The 26,927-nt window shown below is 33.9% G+C and overlaps 2 protein-coding genes across 12 annotated transcripts in view; one reads left to right on the forward strand and one right to left on the reverse strand.

Moving 5' to 3' along the window:
- LOC119633912 overlaps positions 1-26,927 on the reverse strand; it is a 154,229-nt gene that overhangs the window by 55,911 nt on the left and 71,391 nt on the right. The window lies entirely within an intron of this gene.
- Positions 1-26,927, forward strand: part of LOC119633910 (protein eyes shut) — a 146,210-nt gene that overhangs the window by 43,224 nt on the left and 76,059 nt on the right. For 9 of the 10 annotated variants that reach the window (XM_038027738.1, XM_038027731.1, XM_038027734.1 and 6 more), the window contains 3 exons: positions 15,963-16,136; positions 16,992-17,897; positions 22,637-22,785. In XM_038027738.1, coding sequence (XP_037883666.1) covers positions 17,038-17,897; positions 22,637-22,785 — 1,009 coding nt within the window. In that variant the 5' untranslated portion in view covers positions 15,963-16,136; positions 16,992-17,037. The other variant, XM_038027739.1, reaches the window with a different exon arrangement.

Here is a 26,927-nt window from a genome sequence, read left to right on the forward strand (position 1 = left end):
TCAATTGAACAAATTGAACGCTGCATTGTTGCGAAAAAAGACCAACGGTACCAGTTAGCAGACGTAAAATCATCCGGTTGCAAGCCACCGCTCGACTCCACCCTGCAAAATTTGTCAAGAATACGAAGTTGCAGCTTGAATGGAAATTTCTGCCGCACCCAACACACTCTCCCCACATAGCACCTTCTGATTACCATTTCTTTAGATTGCCGCAAAATGGCTTGGCTAGTACGCAGCTTCGAAGTGCTGAAGAAGCGCGGAAATGGGTCGACCAATGGATAGCTGCCGAACCAGTATCGTTCTTTCGACACGGTATCGTCACGTTGCCGGACAGACGCGAAAAAGTTGTAGAAAATGAGGAAAGTATTTTGATTAACATATAATGCGCCGATTTGTTTGCAATAAGTGCCTTATTTAAGTGAAAAATTGATCAAAATACATGCAGGCACTTAATGTACAAAATAAAGCACTGCATTGCTTTCTAATGCTGAGCGGGTATGAGTATAAATGTCTTATAGAGAAAAAGTTGCTGAGGACAAAGCCAATAAATTATTTCAAGCAGCTGTTGTGGCTGCATGAAACGAAATTTATGGAAACGATGAAATTTTGTTCATTTTAATCTATTGTGCATGACTTGATCAGACTCTCTTCCACGCGTTCCTCAAGGCAATGCTTTAAGGATTTAACGTGATTCACAAAATATTTTTTTTTGTTTTTTTTTTAAACTTTTCATTGTTCTGCTCAATTAAACATCATCAATTAAACTTACAATTTTAAAGCACTTTATTAACGTGTACGCAGTAATATGTACCGTTGAAGTGTTGCAAATCGGGTTCTCCGCCCCTGATATACTTTTGGTGCGAGGTGGAAAGAATGTAAATCTACAAATAATGAATACAAACTTGTCGTTACTATAAATACATATCCGTATTGGTGTGTACGTAACGCCTGTTTTTTTTTTTTTGTTCTTTTGCTTTAACAAACAATAGTGTTAACTTTCACAAAACGCATACAAAAAAACGCAACTTTGTATTCAAATATAGTCATATGCACAAAACCGTGTACGCTTGAGCACAAGCAAGTAACCGTCAAGCATTATTGTCAATATACACATGAGCCAGCTAAGTGCCATGCAACACAATATTCATGGTGTCTAGAGAGTCTCATCCAATATCCAACAACAAATGGAACAATAAAGAAAAAAATTTGTAGAAAAATTCTAAAACGAGAATAATAGCACAAATCTCTCGAAAAAATGAAAAAAGCAGAAACAAACTAAAAACTAAAAACTGAATCAAAGTATAACCATTTTATTTAGTACAATATACCTGAGTGACGTGTTCCACAAACGTAAGCGTGTATGTACATATTCGTAAAAGTGTATATCGAAATCGGCCCTTCCAAAAATATCACTTTAAATATGAGTATACATGCACAGGAACACATGAATGCATACATATATATATATGAACACGACATGCATTGAATGCGTTTTATATGTTTAAGATTGAACGACATGTGATGCTCCAATAAACTGATATTTCTTTAGAATTTTATTCATACAATAACGAAAACACTTCAAACGGTATAATCCAGTGACTATGTAACTAAGGACATATATATGTTTATGCATACGAATACAAAGTTTTAATAGCAACATTCAACATTGACATTGGCGGTTCATTTAAATGCTCATCTCCCTCTTAACTGCTGCTATGGATACATTAAGCTTTTCGCGTAATCTAAAAATGTCTGTCAATCTGTCTGCTGCTCTGTTGTCTAAGAGCACTCTCATATGCATTAACGCACAGCTTTTATGAACCATCATTTACAGAATCGATCCCAGCATAAATAACTTACAAATTGTATTTTCAGTTGTCACCGAATTTTTTATACTCGTCTTATGCTTTCCTCAAATTTCAAGTTGATTTCTTAATGGAGGATACAGAAAGAAATCAATATTCTTACACCATATTCGTACTTTGATACTGATCAAGAGTATAACATAGCTTCATAGTCTCCGAAGCATCGTTCTGAGCGTTGTCAATGTATCAAAGGAAACTATAGATACTTTTGCATTCGGCGCTCAGCATCAAAAAAAAAAAAAAAAAAATTTCCACATTAACAAATATTACATTCCTAAAAACATTTAGCACGAGAAAGGAGTAAAAACTTCCGGCTCTTTCTAAAGCGATGGAAAATTTATTCTCCTTAATAAATATCAATGTTTTGTTCATGCACTTTTGCCAAAGGTTGTTCACAGATCCATAGATGTCTGTATAAAAAAATGCAGGAGAGGAAGGCAAATCACAAATACCGGACATATTGGCTCTCTATGGCCCATAAACTACAAAAAAGAATGCAAAAATTAGCGGCAGTTCACACAGCTCAAATCCATACTATTCAGGCTGCTAAATATGATATAGTTTTTATTTTATTCATAACAGCCATTAGTAATATTTTCGATAGTTATAACCGACATTCGTTCCAGAATATGGTCTGAAGCCCACACAATCTTATATGGCGGAAGTCTTAGAGATGGCGTAGCGACGTCCTTCTGCTCATTTATCTGCTTGTCAGATAAGTCGAATTGGATCTTTACGACCAGAAAAATTAATATGAACAAGTAACCAATGAAATTGAAGACACTTCCAAAAGTTTACGCACCTATTAGGGGCAAGTGAAGATATTTTCTTGGAATAAACTTGAAAAACTAAATTAAAGCCGATTTCGAATTGTACAAACAGGGCATACTTCGCTAGTCGTATATAGAAGTAAGGCATAGGATCTAAAAACTTGGTATCAATGTAAGAGGAAGTTACACGTTTGCAGTCGAAGAATTTGAAATGCAAGTCTGGAACCTGAAGCATGTACACTTAGTTTAAATTCGAAAGACAACAATCTCAGAAACAAAAATTTTTCAATATTTCATTCAATACTGATTGACAAAAATAAAAAAATTTTGATGCATTCATAGACTTGGGGGGTTTTACTCCACCATAGGTTTCGTTTTAATTTACATATTGATCTCTTTTTAACTAAAGCTAGGTCAGTGATTGCTTTTATTAAACGATGGTCTAAAGAGCTTGAAAACCCCTGCCTTACAAAAAGGCTTTATACGAGCTTAATAAGAATAATACTTGCTCCCCTTCCTATTGGCGCTATGTAAACCCATTAGAAACCTTTCGAAAGCAATTCTTGCACTTTGCCTTTAGAAACTTAAGACCCGCTTATCTCTTTGCCTTCTTACAAAGATAGATTGGTTTTGTTAGCTTTTCTGTTCCTTGAAAAACGAATGAACTTATCCTCAGTTTTTATTTCTTAGTTAAGTTAATAAATCAATTCCTCGACATTGCTTGAGATAAACTCCAATGACGTCGCTAGGAACTCTATTTTCTATCAAATCTAAATTCTATCAAATCATACGCACAACTTTGGTTGTTCTTGCGGTGATCCTTAACGGTGTTTAATATTACTACATGAAGCTATAGTTATAGCAGAAATTTTTTATACTGTGGCAGTGATAAGCATTCAAGATGATATATAAGCTGACGAGCTAATTAAAGTGTTGTCTTAAAAAAGAAATAAAAAACCGTAATATAAAAGTCAAATAACAAAACTCTAAACAGCTGTTCTCCATATCAAGCGAATAATACTATCAGCCACGCAACCATAACCATGAAACACTTTCAGTTTGGGAAGCGGAGAATATATTTTTCATTACGAACCAGCTGTGAAGCAGAGCGAATCGCTAATATCATCCTATATAAATTAAAGTTAAATTACTGCTATTATTCATTATTAATAAAACGAGTGAATTGTTAGAAATGTTACTTCTTCGGGGTCCTAACAAAATAGGCGTTCAATGCTTGCCCCAGAACTAAATGCAATCATTTTAGCTTATGTTTGCGTTTGACAGCATGCGTATACAAGTAGTGCAATTTGAAACGCACATATACACACACATACACACATGCACATGCAGAAACTCACACGCACGTGGACACATATATATATATATATATATTTATGTGTGTTTAGTATAGTTTAACTAATATTACGAAACTTTTAATTGGCATTTATATACATCACTGTCGGACATTTAAGCCTCTGCACGCGCATATATTGGCATTTTTATTTAACGTTGTATTAGCGATGTGAATTTGTCGCCTCGTGGACATCAAAGCATTCGTTTGTGTGCACGTGCATAGTGCAGATAGTGAAATGCTTTTTGATTTTGGCTGTTGGTTGCCGTCATTCCTCTCTAAATCTATTTTACTTTTTTTTTTTTTTTTTTTTGTTTTTCTTCTAAATAGAGTAAATTTCTGTTAAAAATTAAATCGAATCATGTTAATTGCTGTTTTGTTTTGTCATCATAGATGCACTCTGGTGCACATTCTCTCCGCAATGCAAACATATAGCAGCAATTTAGTTTAAATCTCAATTCAACTAAATTGCTTTAACATGCCCGCGCGCGTATGTGTTTACAGTTTCTCACTTGGTTTCCTTCTTTTCTTTCCTTTCTCCGCCCTTCCGCTATTCTCATCCTCTTGTTCGTCATTCGTCGATTTGCTTCCTCTATACGTTTTAATGTTTAAGCAAACAAGTTTTATTTAACCTGGGGCGAATCCCAAGTACTCATCACTTAAAGTACAGTGTGTGTGGAATGTAGAAGAGAAGAGAGCGCTTAAGTTTGAATAATTGTCATAACAGCAGATTAGTTTAGGTGCTTGACTCAATACCTTAGAAACCATTAATCGTTTTAATTATTATTATTTTTTTCATTTTTTGCTTTAATGGCCTTCAAAGCGTTCCTAATAGGTATTGCTGGGCGAATTCGATTAATTCGTGATATCGCGTTAATCAAGTAAAATAAAATGAACTAAGATTTAAAAGTTCGAAATTTCCGGCAGCAGGCAAACGAATAGACAAAATAACAATTGATTGTGAATAGCAGCTCATCTTCATCCTTCTCAACGTTGCAATCCAAGTGATAAAGTTGGCTACGCGCTCTTGTTTGTGATGATGGGTTTTGGTTAGCGGCGTCAACTGGCACGTACACAATTGCTTTTTGGATATTTAAATTTTGTTATCGTGCTTTTTTTTTTATCACAAAATCTCTCTTATCCACACATGACTATATCTTAACACATATCATGTATGGTTTTATGCTCAGATTAAACATTCTCTGCATTTACGTTTGACGTAAAAGAATCAACAAACTGTTTCACTAAATAATCAGACTTGATTGTTGGCTCGGCGTATACTGCCGGCTTACTCATGCTAGTGTGAATAGGTAAAGAAGTCAAATACGTCTTATCTCATAAGTTTATTCTAAACTTGATTTAGATTATAAAATACAATCCATTCTCTTTCTCAATAAAGGTGACGGTAAGCATTCCAACTGGGGATAGAGGCGGTATAAATTGTACAGGTATCGGCAACAGTGAAGTATTTTTTGCACCACTTTAAAAAACCTAAGCCATTGACTCCGTCTTTCGACACTTCGAATACATGTACTGTCTGAGGAGCGCCGGCTTGTATTCTCATGCCTAGAGCATCAAATGTTACCGATTCTTCTACCTTGACACTACCGAAAGATAGGCATTGCTTATCATTTTTCTTGTGCATTAAAAGACGGCTTTGGGTTTCTGCGGGACTGCAGCATTTGCTCGACCCGATTCAGATATTTTTATGAGATCCCGACTTAGTGTGCTGTCCATCATGCAGCGTTTACTATATATCCCGTTATTGCACGGTCTCTTATTGAAAGAAAACGAATGGCACAAGGAGCTGTCCTCTGCAAAGAAGTAGAGCGGGTTGTGCGCAGAAGGTCGTTAATGAACGTCAAGAAACGAGGAAGCGAGAGAACAGTGCCTTGTGACACGCGTACATTTACATTATCCACCTTGCTAAAACTCGAAATGAATGACGGGGCTTAATGCTTTGAGTACAGGATATTCTTGCTATCTTTATTTGAAAAAAGTTCTTATTTGTACAAAAAATGTTGTGCGAAAATGGCATACACAGAGGATGGACAAAATAATAAGAATACTATACAATGTAGTAAAATCTTGTTTCTTCCGTGTAAACGAGCCGAATCCTGCAGGTTATATTTCAGAGTATTATTCGCTTTGTGCTATGACGGTTCAAACAAAGGTTAGTTGAAACGTGTACCCTGTTAAACTTCCCAGTACGGCAAGTAGTTCACGCTCGGTTAGCTGAAGCGTTTGGGACGAAAGCAGCTGAACTGTTTAACATTTCACGAGGGATCGTGTCCGTGATAAAAACAGCAAGGAAAACAGTCCTTATTTCCGTTTCAACGCGGTACAATTTATCCGTTTTAATTGGGGTGACACCTTTATAAATGCGTACATAGATATATGTGTGACATATGTTTAACGTTAATATGACAACAAATATTTACAAAGGCTTTCGAAAAGCTCGATAAATAAATGCTTGGACTGGATAGTATAGAGTAATAACAAATCACAATTAGCTATACTAGGAAAGGAGCAATTTTTTTCTTTCGTTTTCAGCTAAAATTTAGTTAGTAATTTCTTTCATCCTTTTTGTTCTTTTTTTTTTAAAGTGAAATTAAAAATATTGGATGTTTTGAATGTTTGGATTGGAATGCGTTTCTCTTCTTTTTTCCAAAATTAATTTGCTGAACATTCTTTGAATTATTTTACATGTTGCTGCAATTCAATTATTTACCGCAATGACCACTAATATAGAACTATCCATAACGTGTTGTCGTAGAAATGTGGGATTCAATTTTCCATTGTTATTATTGTTGCTATTGCTGGTATTGTCGTTACTTTGTTATCACTGAAACTCTTGACAAATAATTTATGCGAGCTCTTAAGCTTGCAAAAAGAACTCCTCACATTATGTATTCTGTTTTATTTATTGTTGGTCGTTTCCTCTTTTCCTGTGTTTTCGGATTTTTCTTAAACTATAAAAACGTGATTTTTTTTTTTTCTTTTTTTTTTTTTTTGTTAAAAAGTACATCATGTATATACATCTGTTATGCAAAAATGCAGCCCAAACTCTTAAGACAAACAATATTGTATTTACATAAGTGTGAGTAGAAGTTGTTTCAACAACTCTAAGGTCTCTTTGGAACCATTTACTCCATAACAAATTGTTTGGCTATAAATTTTTATTCTCTGTTCTCCGTTTCCGTCCTAGTATTTTACATGTGGTTTTGGTTAAAGAATTCTCGTCGATGTCAGTTTCTAGGAATGAAAACGAATGGCTTTTTTCCAAAAGTATAATATATATAATAAACGAAAAAAAGGAGAAAACAAAAACTACTCTTAAAAGATGATCTGACACCTTAAACAATGTATCAATTAAGTTTTTCTTTCCTCCATTAACTTTGAATTAATTTGCATGCTTCCGTTACCCTAAATAAAATTTTAATTCAACTTAAAAATAAAGTTTTCAGAAAATCAGTTCTTAGAAGTACTCAACCCAGAAGCAGTTCAGTCTAATATAATTGGTTGGTTACCCATTTCCATCCATTCAATAATTTCGGAGCATTTCGAAAAGTTCTCTTAGTTACAAATTAGGATATAGCTTCAACATGATTTATTTATTTATTTGTATATTTATTTATATATTTACTAAATATCATTAGCTGATCTATACGGCCAACATATATAAGTGAAAATATAATTTAACGCTTGTATATTCAAAAGATAAAGCAAAAAAAGTCAAGAAAAATATAGATGTGATAAGCTAATGCATAATTAAACTGACAGATAATATGTCAAAGGCGCAGATGCTTTCCCAACCTTAATCCTATCGTTGATATATACAATATACATATAAACAACTAACTGTACATAAGTACATTTACATCACAGGTGCATAACTGGTAACCAATAACTCAGTTCACACTTAGAAATTTTAGTTTAAAGGACGAATTATCGCAATGATGTCGCGCTGTTTTATGTAAAGGTAACTTCCCCGTAAGAGGATATATAAGCGGCATTTCTGCAGAGGGTCAAGTTCTTTAAGTCAAGAGACTTGAGTCGTAATATCAGAGCGAATAAACGCGTTGCAAAGTTAAATTTTTGAAAATAATTTGTAAATAAATTTTTTAAGAATTGTAAATAAAATTTAAATTATCCTAAAAGCCACAATTCAGTAAAATATTTTTTATGTTGTAATTTTTCCCAATTTTATGCATGCACTTTGTAATAAGCAATAATAATAAAATTTCTTGTTATTTCGTTTTTTTTATCTTTGTATTTTCTAGACATTTTTTAGTTTTTATACTGTTTTAGTGGTTATCTTAGCAAAAGGGCGAACCGAATGTGAAAATAATCCGTCTTGTAGCAAAGATAAAAATGTGAGTTACGTAATGGGGAGTTAACTTCACGCCTGTCAAACTGTTCATATCTCCACGTCAATCTTCTAATTGGCTCCTGTATACTGCCACCACCAATACGTTCTTCTTGAAACGATTAAAATTGCAAATTTGGAAACTTTAACCGTTAAGACGTTATGGTGCGGCTGTAACAAATCCCAGAATAAACCTAATGAAGAATAACTTTGTAAAGTGCGAAAGAGCAAGGTGTGATTTTGTGTCGAAGAACACTTAAAATTAAAACGATAGGGATGTTTACGATATGAAATAAGTTAATCTCTTAGCTTTTATTATCTTTGTCTCGAGATGATTGAATTACTGAATGTAGATTTTATCAAATTCATCTTCGAACAAACTGTTTTTCTGGACTATTATCCCTTGCTTACAACTATAAAGATATTTAGGTTTTTTTGCTTATCATCTTGCAGAACTGGGCAAAAGTTAAAAAAGTATAGCTGATAGGATTCTCGCTATGGCAATAAAAATAAATTTTTCAACATAAGTCTTAAAATACTTTTATTCATGGCAAACTACGGCTTAAGTTTTATTTAAATGCCGCTATCACATACGGACAACTATTAATGCACGTGTACTATCCTGTGCCATCTTTAGTATCTTTTCTCTTTGTTCTTAGTTTTGGTTAAGTAGTTTTAATGCTTAGGCAGATATTCGTTTCTCTAAAAATTGGAGCGAATTTGCTTATTCGCAAAATAGAACAGAACAAGCGAGCGAAAAGCTTAAAACGAATATTGCATATCCACTAAAGCATGAGATAACTTAATTGGGTAAAAGACAGCGGGACTTATGCATTGAAATATTGTTGTAAATAGAACGGTAATCGTAAAGTAATGTAAAGAATTGGAATCGTTATTGCTTAGATGGTTTTTAAGAGTTTGCAAGAGCTAACGAAGAACTTCTAAAGTATTAACTGTTATGCATATTAACTTATATTTTCCAATCAATATTTGGATTATTAAGAACAAATTTGTGAACTGCTCACTTCCTAGAAGATCATTTAGAGTAACTATGTGTTTCGAGTTCGGCATTCAAATTTTCCTTGTTTTTTTTTTTTTTTTTTTTTTGCAAAAATTAAAACTTATACACCCATGCAAAAATTCTGATCTACATTTCTATGCATTACAAAGGGACAAGAAAGTTATTATAGTTCATCTTGCGTTGTTTGTGGATATAAAAGTATGAGACAAATCTTTTGCTTACAGGAGTTCGCAGAATGCAAGCGTATGCCTACAAATGAGAATTTATAGTGGTGTACAGACTCTATTGTTTATGTTTTTAATACATAGAGTGGTAATACACAATGTACATACATAGACAAGCAGTTACCCACGTTTGCTTATATACCTGTGTACGTTAAAGTTTTTAGCAATTTTTTGCTTTTTTGGATCTTTCTTTTTATGATTTCATCACATCTAGTTTTCTTTTAAAGATAAATATCTCTTCCTTTTCATTTTATATGAATTCTGCAATATAACTTCAGGTCCCAAAAGTATGCTAGATATTATAAGCATTATAATATGTTTCATGCTTATGCAAGCAATGTTTGTGTTTTCAAGCACTTTGTAAGCAACATTCGTTTGATAATCACAAAATCTGATGTTCTTAAAAAAGAAGAGATTTCTTTTAACTTTTTTACATAATATATTTTTTTATTTTTCGAAGAATGAATGGTTGATTTTTATGGCAAAAATAACGTTACCTCGTAGTAATTTATTTAAAGCATAATAATTAAGCATCTTTCCTTTATGATGAGAGTAAACTGTTTTACTCTTACTACTACATAAAATTTCATATTCATAAAAAAAAAAAGCTCTCTTGCATTAACAGCATGCAGCATATGTACACTACATGTTATGTCCTTTGCAACATTATCATAGATGAAAAATTGAACAAAATCCGGCAAACATATGAAAAACTTCAACGGATATCAACGTATTCCCATGAGCTAATTTTAAAACGTAATACAAATATTATATGACAAGGCAGCACATTGTAAATGCTGTTTATACCTTACCAAAAAAATCATCGCTAACAAAAAAATGTGCAGTTTTCATATAAAAAAAGTTAACTAAAAAAAAAAAAAATTACAAAGTGTAACATATAGGAACGGTAAACGACTATAAAACTATGGGAGTTTCATTTTTCATGCCAGAAACACGTGTAAGGTGTTAATTCGTTCATGCACAAAAGCAGATTAAAATAACCATGTCGGTGTTATTTTCTTGAATAGAAGATGGTTTGTCGAAACCATCCGACCAGCTTAAAGAAAATGCTTATAATGCATCGGTCAATGAGTCCAAGTGCTAAGTAAGAAAAGCAACCTTGGTTTCCTTTAATAAGTCCATCTAATATTTCCCCTCTCTCGAACGATTCGTATCAAATAAGCTTCATTTTTCGCAATGGCCTTCATTTGATCCAATCTTTCTTCTGCAGGATTCTTCAGAAATTTGCAAAACAGATAAGAGTCGCTGGAACTAGATCAGAAGAATGCAGTAGGTGGGGCCACAATTCAAGCTTCAGTTAATGTAATTTTTCCTATGGTGACAAAGTGTCTTTCTTGCACTGATATTTTCTGGTGTAACCACCTTTTCAGGTCTCGCCTAAAGTCAGCGGAAGGGAGCAGAAGACCGCACTGTATTCCGCGTCTCTCAAATGCTATAAAACCATATAGGTATAGAGTGTTATACCTATTCATTAAGGAAATGCTCGAAGCCAAAATCTAAGATATGTAATTGTTCCTTCCGATTAGCACCGGTTTCAGTCTCTATATTGACGATTCTTCCAAGTAGCCGTAGCTCTCTTATAAGAACAAATGGATCTTTTCTGGTACCGTCTAAACAGCAGAATTTTTGCTTTGACAAGAAGTTCATACGTGATCGGAACGACAAACAGCGAAAGCTAGTAATGAAAGATTAAACATTTTTCAAAGAATATACACTTAAGCTTAATAAAGCTTCTGCTAACTGACTTAATTGAATTATGTTGTAACAGAAAACCGCAAAACAGCGATATAAGTCACATACAATGTGTATGAATGGTACTGAAAAACTAATGTATTCACATATTGAGACTAATGGGTTTCAAAAAACATCCGTGTGGTGTATTAGAGGCGGGCACGCATTATACAGGAAGTATATGAAGCACTGCATATACCAAAATGATAGCATTTCCGACAAAAGTCGGCGTTCGTAGTGTGTTTGACCATAACTATATTGCTTGCTCAGTCGCACTACTCACTATCACGTTCTCTTTCCCCATTTCTTTTTGTCCGTTTGCATGTTACAGGCGTAGGGGACATCCGCTGGCCGATTGGTCATTATAAAAAAAGAGACAAATTTGATGGTTTAGTTTGCGGACATAGCTGTTCTCCCAATCTAAGAATCGCAATGATCTGCAGGCAAGAAAATAACATATCTATAGACTATAAATTAAGAAATTTCTTTAGCAGCGAAGTATAACGAAAATCTATGTGTCTTTTACAAGCAATATTCTTGAAGATCCTTATCGTAGAACTAGTATACGGGAAAAATTGAATGAATGATATATGTTTTGGGTTAAGCATGTATCATGAAAAAATTTTCATATATACTTATCGTTCACACTTTCAATAACTAACGCTTTTGGCTTCTGCATCGTAATATTTGATGGGAGTTTTTAAAGGAAATGGTGTAGAAGCTTAAAGTCTCTTATATTGACTTTATTTCCTTCTCTCCTTTCTACACATATTCAAGTTTTGGTACGAAAAAACTAAAGCTCTCTGTTTTCATATTCAAGTTACCGTCTATCGATGTACTTTCGTTTAATATAATGTTTATGCATGCATAAGCATGCATGCATGTTTCAAATTTCTTTGTTTAATCAATATTGCTATGCAACTAATATAAATGGGTTTTCAATGTTCAACTTCATTATGATCCCATTATTAGAAATTGTTGAAAAAATCAAATAAGAGTAGTGTGACCTAGATTCGAATGGATGGCTAGTTCATAACGATGTATTCATAATTATTTTAAATATAATTCCATCTATGAGCATATGATTCACAATGACATTTTTTCACATATCAATTTAAGTCCGCATTCGTTCATTAAGTTATAGTTAATCCTATTGTTTAATTTACTCTCTGCATTGTATATTAAAATTTTTTATTAAGGTGTACCAATGGTGATAAAATGAAAAAACGAAATTATATAAAATATTTGATATTAATCATATGCTTCGTTTAACATTAAACCAAGTTTACTAATTGTAATATGATTAAAATTAAGCACATCATGCGAAACAGTTTTCTTTAAAAAGGAAAAAAATAAAAATTAAAAAATTTGCATATTTGCAATATTTGATTAAATAAATGCACACATAAATCAATACACCAAGCTATACATGTTTTACGTCGACTACTGATCACTTATCTATGATGGATAAAATATTTTAAAGATGTAATCAATTTTTTTTATTAATAGATTTACCAAGTGATGCGGATCATACAAGTATTAAAACAAAACCAGCATATAAGATGAATAAAAATGGCACCCGCTCTATATAAAATAATATTAATTTGGAGGGAGATAAGCGGAGATAAGAAACTCTACCGCACTTCTCCTAATATAATTCTTCATTAACTTTCGTCATAAAGCACGGAAGAGTTCCTCCTGAGTGGACGAGTAAGCAACGGATCTCGACTAACATCTCAATGGTCGTGGATTCGAATTTCAAGTGCGTTGAAGTTTTAAAAAAAAACGACAGCGTTAGGCATTAGTGCTTTAAGACTTCAGTCTTAGAATTTGTTTCTCTGGCTAAAAAATTAGTAATCAAATGCGAAAGGCTTTCTTTGCAATGAAAAGCAACATAGACAAATGATCCAAACTTGCCACAAACAATTTATATGTCAACCTTCATTATGCGTTATGGACTTACCTTCAATACGAAAGCATATTTTGTAAGATCTTTTGCATAGAAATGGTACCATGCCGTCTAAATTTTCACGTGCATAGAAAAATGGCAAAAGCTTCAAATTTGTTTGGAGTAACAATATTTTCAAAAAAGAGTATTGTACTGAGAGGGTCCCTAAACAAAGTCCGATCCCATGCATGCGCAATAACATTCTTCCGTAGACCAAAAAGTATACTTATCTGTATACGTATATATACATATATATGTATGCATATATATATAAATTTGATTCTACTACCTATAGATTATATGGTAAAAATCTCTGCATGATACCTTAGTAAACCTAAGACCCGCGTGTAAAATAGAAGCGAATCACGACTTTGGACTCATTATTAGATATTCTTCCCAACATTGTCTTTTCCCAAAAGAGGGTTTATTTGTCTTTTTTCAAAGCCAACTTAACATTTAAGCCGCATAACCATTTTATATATTGACAGCTGATATAGCAAGACTTTCTTGTGAAAACCTCCAATTGATTTTGCGCAGTAGTTTTTGGCTGGCGCGCTCTCATCTATAGAAAGTGAAAAGCAGCATTTTCGGCATATCTTACATTTTCATTATCGAACAAGTAAATACGCTCTTCAAGCAAGAAAAAGAAATTGTCAAAAGTATATAGAGAGCATGCATTGAGCGAACGCCAGCGACAAAAGTAGTCCGCAACATTGCTATTTCGAAGATGCAGCACGTTCTAGAAGCCCAGTTGAATTTGATGAAGGCACAATAAAAGCATTAATTGATGCAAACCGGCGAATAACAAATTATGAGATAGCTGGGAGATTAACTTTATAGAAACCGAGAGTTTATTATAAAATATTGATGCACTTTAAAAAGATTTTCGTAAGAAACGAAACGAAACTACTTTCCGAACAACCTAACACTTATTTATGTGCGTAACTTTTGCGATGCAGAAAATTTTTAATCCGTGATCCGATATTTTATAAACGTTCGTGCCCAGCGTGATATTCTCATCGATTTACACATGTCTATGCAGCTGGCGTCCTCAATACCGAATATATCCACAGTTCATGGCTTATGTTTGGCACATGTTAAAAAGTTTCCCTTTTGGACCGTGGTATTGCAAAGTGAGAAGAGCGGAACGGATCGGTTAACAAACCACAGAAGAGGCCACTCGTAAATTCAATGGGAACCGATTCAACAAGTACTTTCCTTTGCGGTTTAGGAATAGTAGGACTTTCCGTTGCGTTCGGCTTTCTGTACTTTGGCTTATGCACGCTTTATGTTCGCAACGATTTCATGTGTACAAGCCTGAAGATCGTATTTTAACTAGAAGATCTCGCAATATTAGCCAATACGATTTAAAAAAACTCCTATGCGATATAAATAAAGTCCTATTTTTAACGTTTCTAAAAAGTAATGTACGGATTGAACTTGCTTGGGGCTTTGTATGAGGAATGTATCTTAAGAAGGGGAAGACATTTCTGATCGTTTCACTAGTTTAAATGAACCTACCAATGGCTTTAAACTATATCCACATGTTGAAAGGTTTTCCCTGGCAGATGGTGATCGATACAGTTGCGAAAGCTGCGAAATAAATAAACCTTACGTCTGTTCGTGTATTTTGGCAGCTTTTAAACTGAATTTAAAAACCATAATTGAAGCTACATTACCTTTATAGCGTTGGTCTTTAAAATGTATATCTCTTCAATGATGGCTTATATTACAAATAGATTGTTTTTCTTATATAGAATGAGCTCGTGTGACTATCAGTAGAGCATCTTCTCTACCCACTTGATCTGATTGGCTTTAGATGCTTCATCTCACCGATCAAAGATCATTAGGATAAGTTTTTTGCCTTGCTCCTAACAAAGCATTACCACGTTCAATAGGATCAGGCGAAAAGCGCTTGTGTTAGGCGATGCGTTCTTTGAAAAATTTTGCTAGCACCGTTAGTACATCTCGCCAATTCGATTTGCAAAGAAGCGAAGCCGAGTCAGTGCTTCTCTTCCATACAGTTTTACTTCATTTAACAAAACGACATTGTCGCTAGCTGGTCTCACTCACTCCTTATAACTTCACAGTCGGTTTTTCCTTTCTTGCGATTGAGCGAAACGTGGAAGTAGCATACTATCTCCTATCTTTGTTTTCTTTAGATTATCTTTTATAACTATAAAAACTTTATTTACTTTTATTTATTTATTTTATTTATTATACAAATTCCCTTTGGAATTTGAAATACAATTCTTTTAGAAAATATTATACACAAGAAAAGAAATTTGTACCAAGCTCGCTAAAGCGGGTTCATAGTAATCACCAAAAGAATCAAATTTGCATTGAACTAACATAAGTGGTCGATCCCAAACAACCAGAGCAACCTTATGAAGTTTAGTTCTAAATGTATTTAACAATGGCTTAAATGATTTTGGTTCATAAATACGTTTTGTGTTAATTTCTAGCTATAGTTTAATAATTTCCTCAAATGGAAAGCAATAAAAAAAACGGAATGGTTTTAATTAACTCTTTTGCAGAACCATTCAATTGTTCGAGTAAGAATGACTATGTGTCTCCTTTAACAATTAACTAACATTTTAATCAATTTTTCCCTAACTTTTGTTTTTTCTTCTTTTTCTTCTTGTTTTTCTTCTATTTGTAGTTTGTCGGATGGAATTAATAATTTACAAGTCAATAACCAATAACGAAACGAATGTTACGAAAGCTGCCGTAAGAGTAGAAAAGAACGCATTTACAAAAAACAAAAACAACAAAACACCATAACAATAAAAAGTTACAACAAGACAAGTAAATGTGCGAATAGGAGAATGTAACTGTAAGTTACAAGAACAAAAAAAAAACATACATACGTACAAAGCACAAAAAGGTCAAGAAATTGAGAAAACTGTAATCGCTTTAATGGGAAACTAGGATACCCACTACCTATGGTATGTGTGGTGAACACAAATTGTTTTTTTTTCTTATTGTTTGAAGCAACCAAGAGTTTCCTTTATATAGCTTTTGAAATTTTTCCATTTGTGAAGATGTCTCATTTTTATCAATTTATCGCGGATCGGTTTTTCGTGATCTGAATTCCATTGTTAAAGCAAAATTAAACGGGTAGGTTCGTAAAGTTTCCAAGTAGACAGTTCCATGTTTTTATGGCTGACTCAAGTCGAAATCTCAAAATCTGACGTTTGAAAAATACTTCACATGATGATACGGATTGAAAAACCGGAGGAATTGACTAACTTTTTTCATTTGGTGGGTGTAAGACAAAAAAATGAACAATTTACTCGACAGATACCAGCAGACAATGCTGGTGGCGGCAGTTAAGCGTTTAAGAGGATCTTTTTAATGGATCAAAAGAGCATCATGTTGCATGCATAACAGCTGCACCAATAATAGTCAAAATAACAACAACGAATTTATCGATGATATTTAAAAAAAAAAAAACAAAAAAAAAAAAGAAAACAATATCAAAAGAAGACGAATTGAAAAGTAGAGGAGCATGAAAAATTTCATGTAGTTTTCCATGTATCAGTGTTATTGAAATACAACAACAATAATCATTAATCAATGACAAGAATGACTTAATGCTAAAGCGACTCAAACAGCAGTTGAATTATTGTTTTACATATCTCTTTCTCTTTAAAATTCTATCCCCCTCTTGGCTTATCTCTTAATTTAGATTTAGACGAAAGTTCAATTTATAGTAGAATGCGAAAAAGAAAATTATGAAAACATTTAAAGCTTATAAGAAAAACCATACAAGTCATCGGCATTTGACAAATGCGTTCGAAAATTTACAAGAACAGCAACAACCATACATATTAACCGATGCCATGAATGCTGAAATTTATACTCAAAGTACTTCAAGAGAGATTATGGTAAACCTTGGCATCGTCAACGACACAGAAGCCAACCAATCAAAGCTAATACATAGGCAACTAACAAAAACAGCAACAAATATTTTACCATTAATGATGCCATCATCATCATCGTCGTCGTCATCGTCGTCGTCGTCGTCGTCGTCAGAAGCAGTTGCTTTAACAAAATCCGCATTATCAGGTGAAAGCAACAAATTAAAGGAAATGCCACGAAACCAACGCTGCCATCTAAAAAATACTGACAAGCAAATGTTTGCCATGAATCCAGCTTTGCTATCAACGGATATCAGCTGCCAAAAGACCAACTCGACACCGCCATCATCACTGACGTTGTCGTCATTACCAGCACTGTCACCATTAACAATAACATCATTCGCTTATGATGAAGTTGATTTGGTGAGAGCAACAGCAACGTCAAGAGCTTTAGCATCGACAACAACTTCCGCCACAACTAACAGCAGCAGCTATTACAATACCGTATCGTTATTGTCTTCGTTTTTAACATCATTTTCAACGTTTTCTAAACGTAAAAAACCCAACGCTGCCTTTTTCTTTACCCATCATCATTTAGCCAGCAATTCCAAAACTGCTGTTACCTGGCTATTGTCTCTCTTATGTCTGGTAGCACTTTTCGGCTGTGGTCATGCTGGCTTCGCCTGTCTAAGCAATCCTTGTGTTTTCGGCGTGTGTATTGATGGCTTAAACAGGTAAGTTTCTTTTCTTTTCACTTATTTCCTCTATTGCACAAATATCTTGCTGCATACACACACAAAAATTGTAAACACCGACGAAGACCTAAATGACACAATAAGCTCGTTTTTATTAACCCTACAAAATTTACTATTTACCCTTCTTAATAATAATAATAATAATATTTCCCTCATATTTTCCTTTGCTCTTTCTTTGGCTTATTTTTGTTTACTTTTTTTTCCTTTTATTACTGTCAACATTTTCAAGTGCACCTAAAAACCCATTGAAGTGTTAATAAGCTTTCAGTGGCACTGTATGAGTACTCGAAATCCAATTGTGACACCACCACCTACATCGTCAACTCATCGCATTGCATTGCGAATATCCTTGATAACGGTGCTTATATATTTTCATGTAGCCGCATATGTGTATTGCAACACAAACACACTCTGCGCTCCATGGCGTATTAGATATGGAACCACTCAAGTACATTGCCTAAGAAAACTTCAAATATTTGAGCGACGAAATTAGTTTAAAAGTTTTTTTAAGAGATTTTCTAAAGACACTTGTTTTCCATTCCTTTAAAAAAAGCTTCAAAAGGTCTTTGGAAATTCACAGGCTTGCGATGTAGATCGTAAGAAAAAGACCAAGAAACACTTTAATCGATTATTTTAATCGGTATTTACATAGCAAATTAACAAGCCAAACCTTGTGTAAACCGACCCTCTCTCGTTTTATGTTTTCTAAGCATTTTTCCTATGTTCTTACGCCCGACGCTAGCACACTTTTCAAATCACTATGAGTCAGTGCGTGTTGAATCGTTTGGAATTGCTTTTGGATTTTTTCGATTCGAGTCTTTGAATCAACTAAAGCCTTTAGTTGGATGTCACTACCTTCAGCTGGCCTTCCAAAACTAGTGTATTTTTAACACAAAAATTTGTCAAGAGAAATTTTCCGACAAATTTGGGGGTTTTCTTTCTATCAATGCAACATCTTCACACACATTCAATAACTTTTTTCTTGCATGAACAGCTTTCATATCATTTCGATAGCAAAAATTTAAATTGTGCCGAAAAAGGTGCTTTCGATTTTTTATATTGAATAGGGCATTAAACACTGACACACTTTTCACAGAATCACGCAAACATTTGCGAACAAGTCTTGCTATATCAGCTACATAAAATACATTACGAAGATGCGACTACAGTGTAAAGGTGTTTGTGAAAATGTACAATGAAGACTTGGATTGCGAAAAACTCAAATTCATTTTAAGTTATCGAATAAATTTTTTTTATTAACAGAAGATTCTGAATCGTTTTAGATCTATACATCTCTCATCTGTCCGCCTGTCCGCCTGTCCGCCATCCGTTTTTGGAATGATCATGGTCCATAAAATTTAAAAAGGGATATGATCCGCTCATTGCTATACTTGCACCATCCAAAAGACTAGTGCAGACTATGGCACATATTAAAAATTGGTTCAAAAATATTAACGGGAAGCATATAAACTGGAATTAGGAAAAGTATAGTTTGCCTAGAAACATGTTCATAATATATATCGGTTTAAAATCCAAAAAGATATAAATTTTTTTATAAAGACTAATCCGATCAGTTTCTACTTTCATATCGGCAGTATATACTTATTGGATATCATTGCAAAATCAAATATCCCTGAATGGAACATACATTCGTCAATTCATAACTCCCGAACACTCACTCCCTTCGTCATCGGTTGCTATGATTCTACTATACGAGAAGTTACACGCGATCTCCGAACTTAAGTTACGGAAAATCTACGCAAAGCACGTTTTTGTCAGTCAAAATATATATCTCGGTCAGAGAAACAGAAAACAACCGAGTATTACAGTTTTTTATGATGAAGTTACTGGGCACTGGAGCCTTACAACAAGTTTAGTAATATTTTCAACGTGTCTGAAGAAAAGCTTGCACTAAAGCTTATATTGTGATTGCATTGATTATTTAGCAATTTGGTCTATTTGAACTTTTATCGCGTCACGAATACAAAAATTTACAGGAAAAAAAAACACTTCAAAAAAGCCACTTGTCGAGAAACTGAATGGAGTTCCTTTGTTCCTACCTTATTAATTGTAAGAGCTTGACGAATCTGTCTTCAAACGCTTACTCTTTTTCAAAACGAATCTATTCGTGTATTATAATTCGCTAGAGATATTTTCTTGCAACGTAAAAAAAGTTATAATTTAAAAGGTGACACTGACAACAAGAGGCTGAAATTTAATTGCGTTGAAAGATAACAGACAATGGTAATTACTTTGAGATGATAGATATTTTTCGCTGGTTTAGAAAAAATTCCTATCCGAATTAATATGCTGGGGTAGCCTCAGCGGGATACCCAGACTTTCTTACCTCCTTTTATTGATGTCCTTCGTCTCCTGAGTAAAAATAAAATCCCAATTTCTCATGAGGTTACAATTCGAATTCCTTTATTCCACTTCTTAGATCGCTAACTCGAAAGCTTCGTTGTAGTACTAAAGAAGAAGGTGTAATTACCAATCAACAACTTAACGGCTATGGATTAAAATTGAAAAGTGTCTCTACCTAACTCTAATGACTTAACGTCAATGGTCATCGGACGGAAGGGGGAATATGCGTAGCTCGGCACCTATAGTGTGTGATCGCAGCGGACGAAAACAGATTTGTTCAATACGGTCTCTGGTGTGCTGCTCCGTCGGCGATTCGCTCCAAAAAAAGGAAAAAAGAAGTCATCTTGTTCTTCACTATATTTGTGCTCGAGAACCAGTTGGCGTTGCCAATCGGTTAGTTGATCACATTCCCATTCCATTCCGTTCTTACCTCTACAGTTCTTAGTTATTACAATATCCGTATAATATCTACAAGAAGAAAAAAACTGCTTGCTATAAAATAAAACGAGTGGAAAGTGAAACACACTTTAATAACTTATAACCAAAACAAGCAGCGTGGCTTTGATCCTTACAACTTTCAGCAGCGTAATCCTCTTATATGTTCTTAATTTAGCTTTCTGTGAACGTTAGCAAAGCGTTTTGAAATATTTCCACTAAATATCAAATCGATATCTGCTATAGCGCTGAAATTATACCCCAGGTACCTTTATACAAGATTAAGATCTGTCTAGAAACTTCATTCAGGTGACAACATTAAAATTAAATGAAACAAAAAAAAAAAAATTATAATAATTATGGGCATGTTCTTAAAACACAAATGCTCCCAATCAGCGTTACGAGGTAATCGTAACTGAAAATCATGTTCATCCATCTGTCTACTTTATGTTTAATGGAGGCTGAGGACTTTAAAAGAGCAATGTTTTATTCACTTTTCATTTTTTTTTCCGTTTCTTTCAAAACTTGTGTAAGTCGGACCACGAATTCCTGCCTGCAGTCAACAAAAGACTTACTTTCTTTGCATACGATAAGTTAGAGCTCGCTTCGACCAAAAATATTAAACATGCAAAGTCTGTCTCAAATTCTTAGTCCGAATTACGGTTTTTAGGTTTCGCAATTGATTATGGATGCTACCCATTTGTATAAAACCGCAATTTGCCTATCTCTTCCCTGTCGTAACACTGATGGCGTTGTTTACGAATTTTCGGCTTCCTTTTTAGGACGCTAATCTGAGAGAGACGAGCGATAAATTGACCCAAGAGAGACTGACAGCTGATCGGATGAAGACACATATATTCATGAAATTTGGCACTGATGCCTTTTTAATATTGTTTTTCGCTATTATTCACTTTAAACATCGCAAGCGAGGTTTTTCGTGAGAACTATAAGTCTCACGGTTTATTTATGGAATGTGGAAAAAAAGGCATATTCAGCGTCGAAAACAAAAGTGTCCTTTAGAAAGCGTTTTTGTCATATTTATTAATCTTCAAAATGTTGCGTCTTCTAGGGGGTCTATTTCTAATAAATTCGGTCAAATCAAGACTTCACTCAATATGAACATAAGTCCGGTATGATCTAACAAATTTAATTTTCGTAAAAAAGCTATGCATCACTGTCATGTTATCATACCTCTAACGGTCGCAGCGAAAAGAGTTGAGCGCCATTCATAACATCTTTCATAACACATTCCGTTTATAGGGAAGATTCACTACCGCAAAGTTTTCTTAACAGTCTAGTTTTGGTTTTAAGAGTAAACTACAATACAAGCTAAACGAGCTGGTACTTTTCTTTCTTTTTTTTTTTTTTTTGGTAAGTTTCTTATTCAAGAATTCTAACGTGCATGTACATCCTTAGGAACATAAACACTTAAATGCTATCCATTTTTTTATTGATGTAATACATCTATTGGAAGGATGTGTATTTTATGTACGGAAGTACTTCCGCCAAGTGGATTATTCAGTAAGATTGTTCATCCAAAACATCTTTTGTATATAAATCTATATATATTTATATGTGCATTAACGTATGTATGTATGTATGTATGTATGTATGTATGTATGTGTGTATGTATGTGTATATATATATAAACCCATTTCTTATAGGCGTATACAAGACGTTTTTATCTATTTATCCATAATCTCTAGACAAAGTGTGAAAGTACTTTAAAATGCCAAGCCATTACCTCCGTGTTTAATAAAGAAAACTTTAAATTTATTGAAAGAACTTAAAAGTGCTTTTATAATGACACAAATTTTAAATGATAATATTTTCTTTAAAATTTTCTGTACTTCTTGTGCTGAATTGCTGTTTAAGAAAACTTTTTTAAAGCAATTTCATAATCAATTAACTCATTTCAGCTCGTACTCATGCTATTGCATCGATGGTTATACGGGAATACAGTGCCAAACAAATTGGGATGAATGCTGGTCGGGGCCATGTCAAAACGGTGGTACATGCATAGACGGTGTCGCTTACTACAATTGCACGTGTCCAGATGGCTTCTCAGGTATGTTCTTATTTAAATCTCACTTTCTCGAGAAAAGCAAAATTTAAAAGGAAAGGCTGATAAAAAAATCGAAACTGTCTTAAATTTGATTGTGAATGCAAAGAAAATTTCTATTTAGAGCGAGAATAAGTTGTGTTTATGTATCGGGAGCACTTTGCTCTCTTACAAAAAAGTGTTTTCTTTTTTCATTTAAAAGTGTTTGTATTTTCTAACTAACCCTCTGTATGTGTGTGTGTGTGTGTGTGTGTGTGTGTGTGTGTATGTGTGTGTGTGTGTGTGTGTGTGTGTATGTGTGTGTGTGTGTGTGCTTATGAATATATTATGTACGCAGGCATTTGTGGAAAAGACGTTAGAAACACAAAATTAGGTTAACCCAACAAATATCAGCAAACTTAGGCATGCACAAGCTTATGAAGACATTGTCAGTTATATACAAAATTTTTGTCTATTTGCCTTGCTTACGAGCAATGTTTACAAAACTTATTGTTTTATTTAATTATTTATTTATTTAGTGTTTTCATATCTTTTTTGTCTTTCAAATTGCTGACAATTTTATATAAAAAAAAAAAAAATATAAATAACATTTAATTGAATTTTAGTTGAAAGACAATTTTTATTAAATTTTAATGAAAAAGAAAAACTTATTAAAGAAAAATGGAAATGTACGTAACTGCAATTAATTTCCTGAGGTGTTAGTGTGTTATTATGCTTAATTAAAAATCTTTACGGGAACTATATTAATATTATTCGCTCATATTTTATTTAGTTGTATATCCAAGCTCGAAAAGTTAGTGGTGTTCTCATGTTGTCCATAAGTTTGCAACACTCAAGAGGAATCCCGAGAAGCCCTAAGTAGTGCGGACATTTTTAATCGGCAGTAAACCTATGCATTCCCACCAGCTGTTGTGCTTCCGTATTAAACATACCACTGATTGCAATTATTAAGATATCGGCTTCAAATTTGAAAGTGCCTGCAAACAAGGTAATCTTGCAAGTGGGCTGAGTCGAGGAAGAGACACACTTGAAGCATAACATTTCTCTGAGAATTCCTGTGTTTTCAAAAGCAGAAGAAAGAAATAAAAAGAGGGATTGTTTGCTTACTATTTGTAAACAACAACAGATAAAACGATGAAAATGATAGAAATCTTTAATATATGTATGGAAAAAGAAATGTTGACCATGCCCATTTTTGTTCTCTTCGAAGGGGATGGGCTAATGTAAGCTTCTCACTCTTGTTATACTTTATATCACTTGCAGTACGGGCTACATGAAATTCGTGCGGAATTGTACGACGCCCAGCAGGTCTTAACATAAGCCCATTCGTTTTTTTACCAGGGTTCGGAACAGCTTCAGAGGCCACAAGGTGTATATATACTTGACCAGTAACAAATTATCGGAAAAATGAAGATAACATCCTCACTGAAAGTGCTTGCGCTTAGGGCGAAAAAGTCAGTAAAACGTCAACTAAGAACTGCTAGGGTTTCAAAAACTCTAATACTACAACGCCCTCACAAAAAAAAAAAAAATCAAGTCGGCCACTCCCCTTAAATATTATAAAATAACAAAAATTCAAATCCTATTTTTTGTTCTTCTTCACGACAAGGGTGAGCGACATAGGAAACTCATCCACAGTTGATTACAATTTCTTATGCGTTTCTAGTGCGTTTTACCTCCTACATCACATGTGGTGCAGGGATATTTGCGCGGATGTATATGGCAACCAGACGATCCTAAGATAAGTCCACCTTTTATTCTACCGGTAGATTCCTATAGATTCATTTTCGAAGTCACACTGAGCTTACTCGTCTCTCTGACCGCCTGTCCGTCTCACGTGTGCCAATGTATTTTTGTGTTTAATGTACAGAGTGCAATTTTTTGAATATTGTGATACACGGGCCTTTTTTTCGTTCAAGAACTAATCCCAATGAAAATGGTTCGGATCGGATCACTTTTTCAACTGCCCCCATATAAAGACTTATTCCACATTTTCGTTATATGAAAAAATTATAATTTTGCACAAGCGCTGAGTAACAGTGTTTTGGCATTCTAAGTTCATGTGAGAAATGTGTATCGGCAACCCTGCCTACGAAAACGGAATAGGAGAAAAATGTCCAATTTTCCACAAGTCATGGTGAAAATTAATTCACAATAACGATTTCACATAAAAATTAATTACGCTGGTTGACTTTTCGAGCATCCGCCAATATAATAGCGTTCATTAAAAGTATGTCTTTACATAAAGACAAGGCATAACTATGATGTATTATCACGAGAAGGCAATTAATGATTGTATTAGGTAAAATGGCGTAAGGTATCTAATCGTAAGCATTGCCTAACTATAATGTTCTTACTTCGTTTCTTAATTTATTTACATACAAAATCCAGCTTCGATAGAATAATTTCTGAATTAAGTAAACAGAGGACTTTTAAAAGTAATCTTAAACTAAATAATTATAACTTCAACTTTTATAAAAGTTTGCAACTCAGAAGTATGTAGATGTTTAAGATAAAAAATCACTTCTAAATAAACAAATAAGAAGAAACGGGAGAAACCCGCGCAGATGCAATACTCGTAGCAGACGTTGATTGAGTTGGGATTGTACCGTTAAAGCGAATTAAGCAAGCAGAAGCTTGACAACCGATCACAGCAAACGTTGCGACGCTGCTAACAAATCATATGGAACAGATAAGAAGTTAATTTAAAGAAATGACATCGGCATGACACAGGCATCAAAGGAATTTGGTTTGATAGTGTTGCTGGCAGTACTTGACAAATAATAACAATAGTTTAACCAATCTTAATTCAAATATTTATACTAATCGGTCGCAAACTCATTTACCATGAAAAACCGTATGTCGTTGCTTTAATTTTCTTTTTGCAAAAATGAAGACAGTGTCACTTATACGGTATTTAATTAACCGCAACTACGCTCAACTCCTAGTTTATGCGGTAGATACGTTCTTTAGAAAACCGTGCAAAAAATCGTGTTAAAAGAATACATGCTTCATGTCAGAAATTTGGGGATATGTTCTCCAACTATAGAGAAATTGTCTTAGATAAAAAAAAAGGTGCAAAAAGTCTTAATGAAATCCATTTTATTAAAAAAAATAAATAAAATTAGTGTAGAGTGCAAATTTAATCCATAAGTTCAACATATAAAAGTTTAAATTGAAATTAGGAATAAAAATTAATTTCTACTAAGTATTGACCGCTACTGGGCAACAAGCGCGCACTTTCATTGCCGACTGAAGCAAAAGTACTGTCATCAATAGATATGTTAAGCCAACTGTTGGATATGGTTTAAATGGTGAATTTCATTCGCTATTAACGGCTATGTAGGCTGACCGACTTCTGATCACTTCATTCCCCCAATATATACATATATATATATGTATAAATAAATCTCTGTGAGGCACTGTCAAAATTCGAATTAAAAAAAAAACTTTTTTGGGATTCCTGCTAGAGTTCGCATAAAAAAGTTCCTGTATGTGAATCGTGTTATTTTAAAATCGTGCAAAAAAAAATCCGTGTGAAAAAAGTTGGGTATACTTAAAACGATAGAATAACTTTGGTGGATGAATTTGATCTACACTTTAAAGTTTTGCAGACAATCCACAGTTTTCGTAACGAAGAGGGAACCGATAAGCATATTAGATTCCTTAATACTTATTCTGGCGCCAGTGTCGGATAATAAACTCCATGTGCCGGCTATAACTAGGAAAGCATTCAGCAGTTAACATTCGTATTCTCACTGATAAGTAACGCGATTTTTAATTCATATAATAATAAGTATGACGAAAAATTATCATACCACATATTTATGTGTAATGGTTATCTCTTTAGAAGTCAACGCAATCGGAAAATTTGATGTAAGACTGGAGAGCACTATTCAGCTGTTTTCTGGATAACCAAGCAACGATTGATTCTTTGAAAGCAGACATAATATCGACCCCGCAAATGCCTCATCAATTGGCCTAAAATTTCACAGCAGGGTACGATTTCGGCCTACATTCACTCGTTTACTGTGCCAGGTTGTATGGTTTCAAAGAAGTTATTTAGTGAGGAAAGCTCAGCGAATAAAAAGAAAGAAGGCTTAGCTAAAATTTATTGTTTTCGCTCTATAGAAAGTGCAATAATTTTT

The sequence above is a fragment of the Glossina fuscipes genome, unplaced genomic scaffold (assembly GCF_014805625.2).
Source record: "Glossina fuscipes isolate IAEA_lab_2018 unplaced genomic scaffold, Yale_Gfus_2 2, whole genome shotgun sequence".
Lineage (NCBI taxonomy): Eukaryota > Metazoa > Arthropoda > Insecta > Diptera > Glossinidae > Glossina > Glossina fuscipes.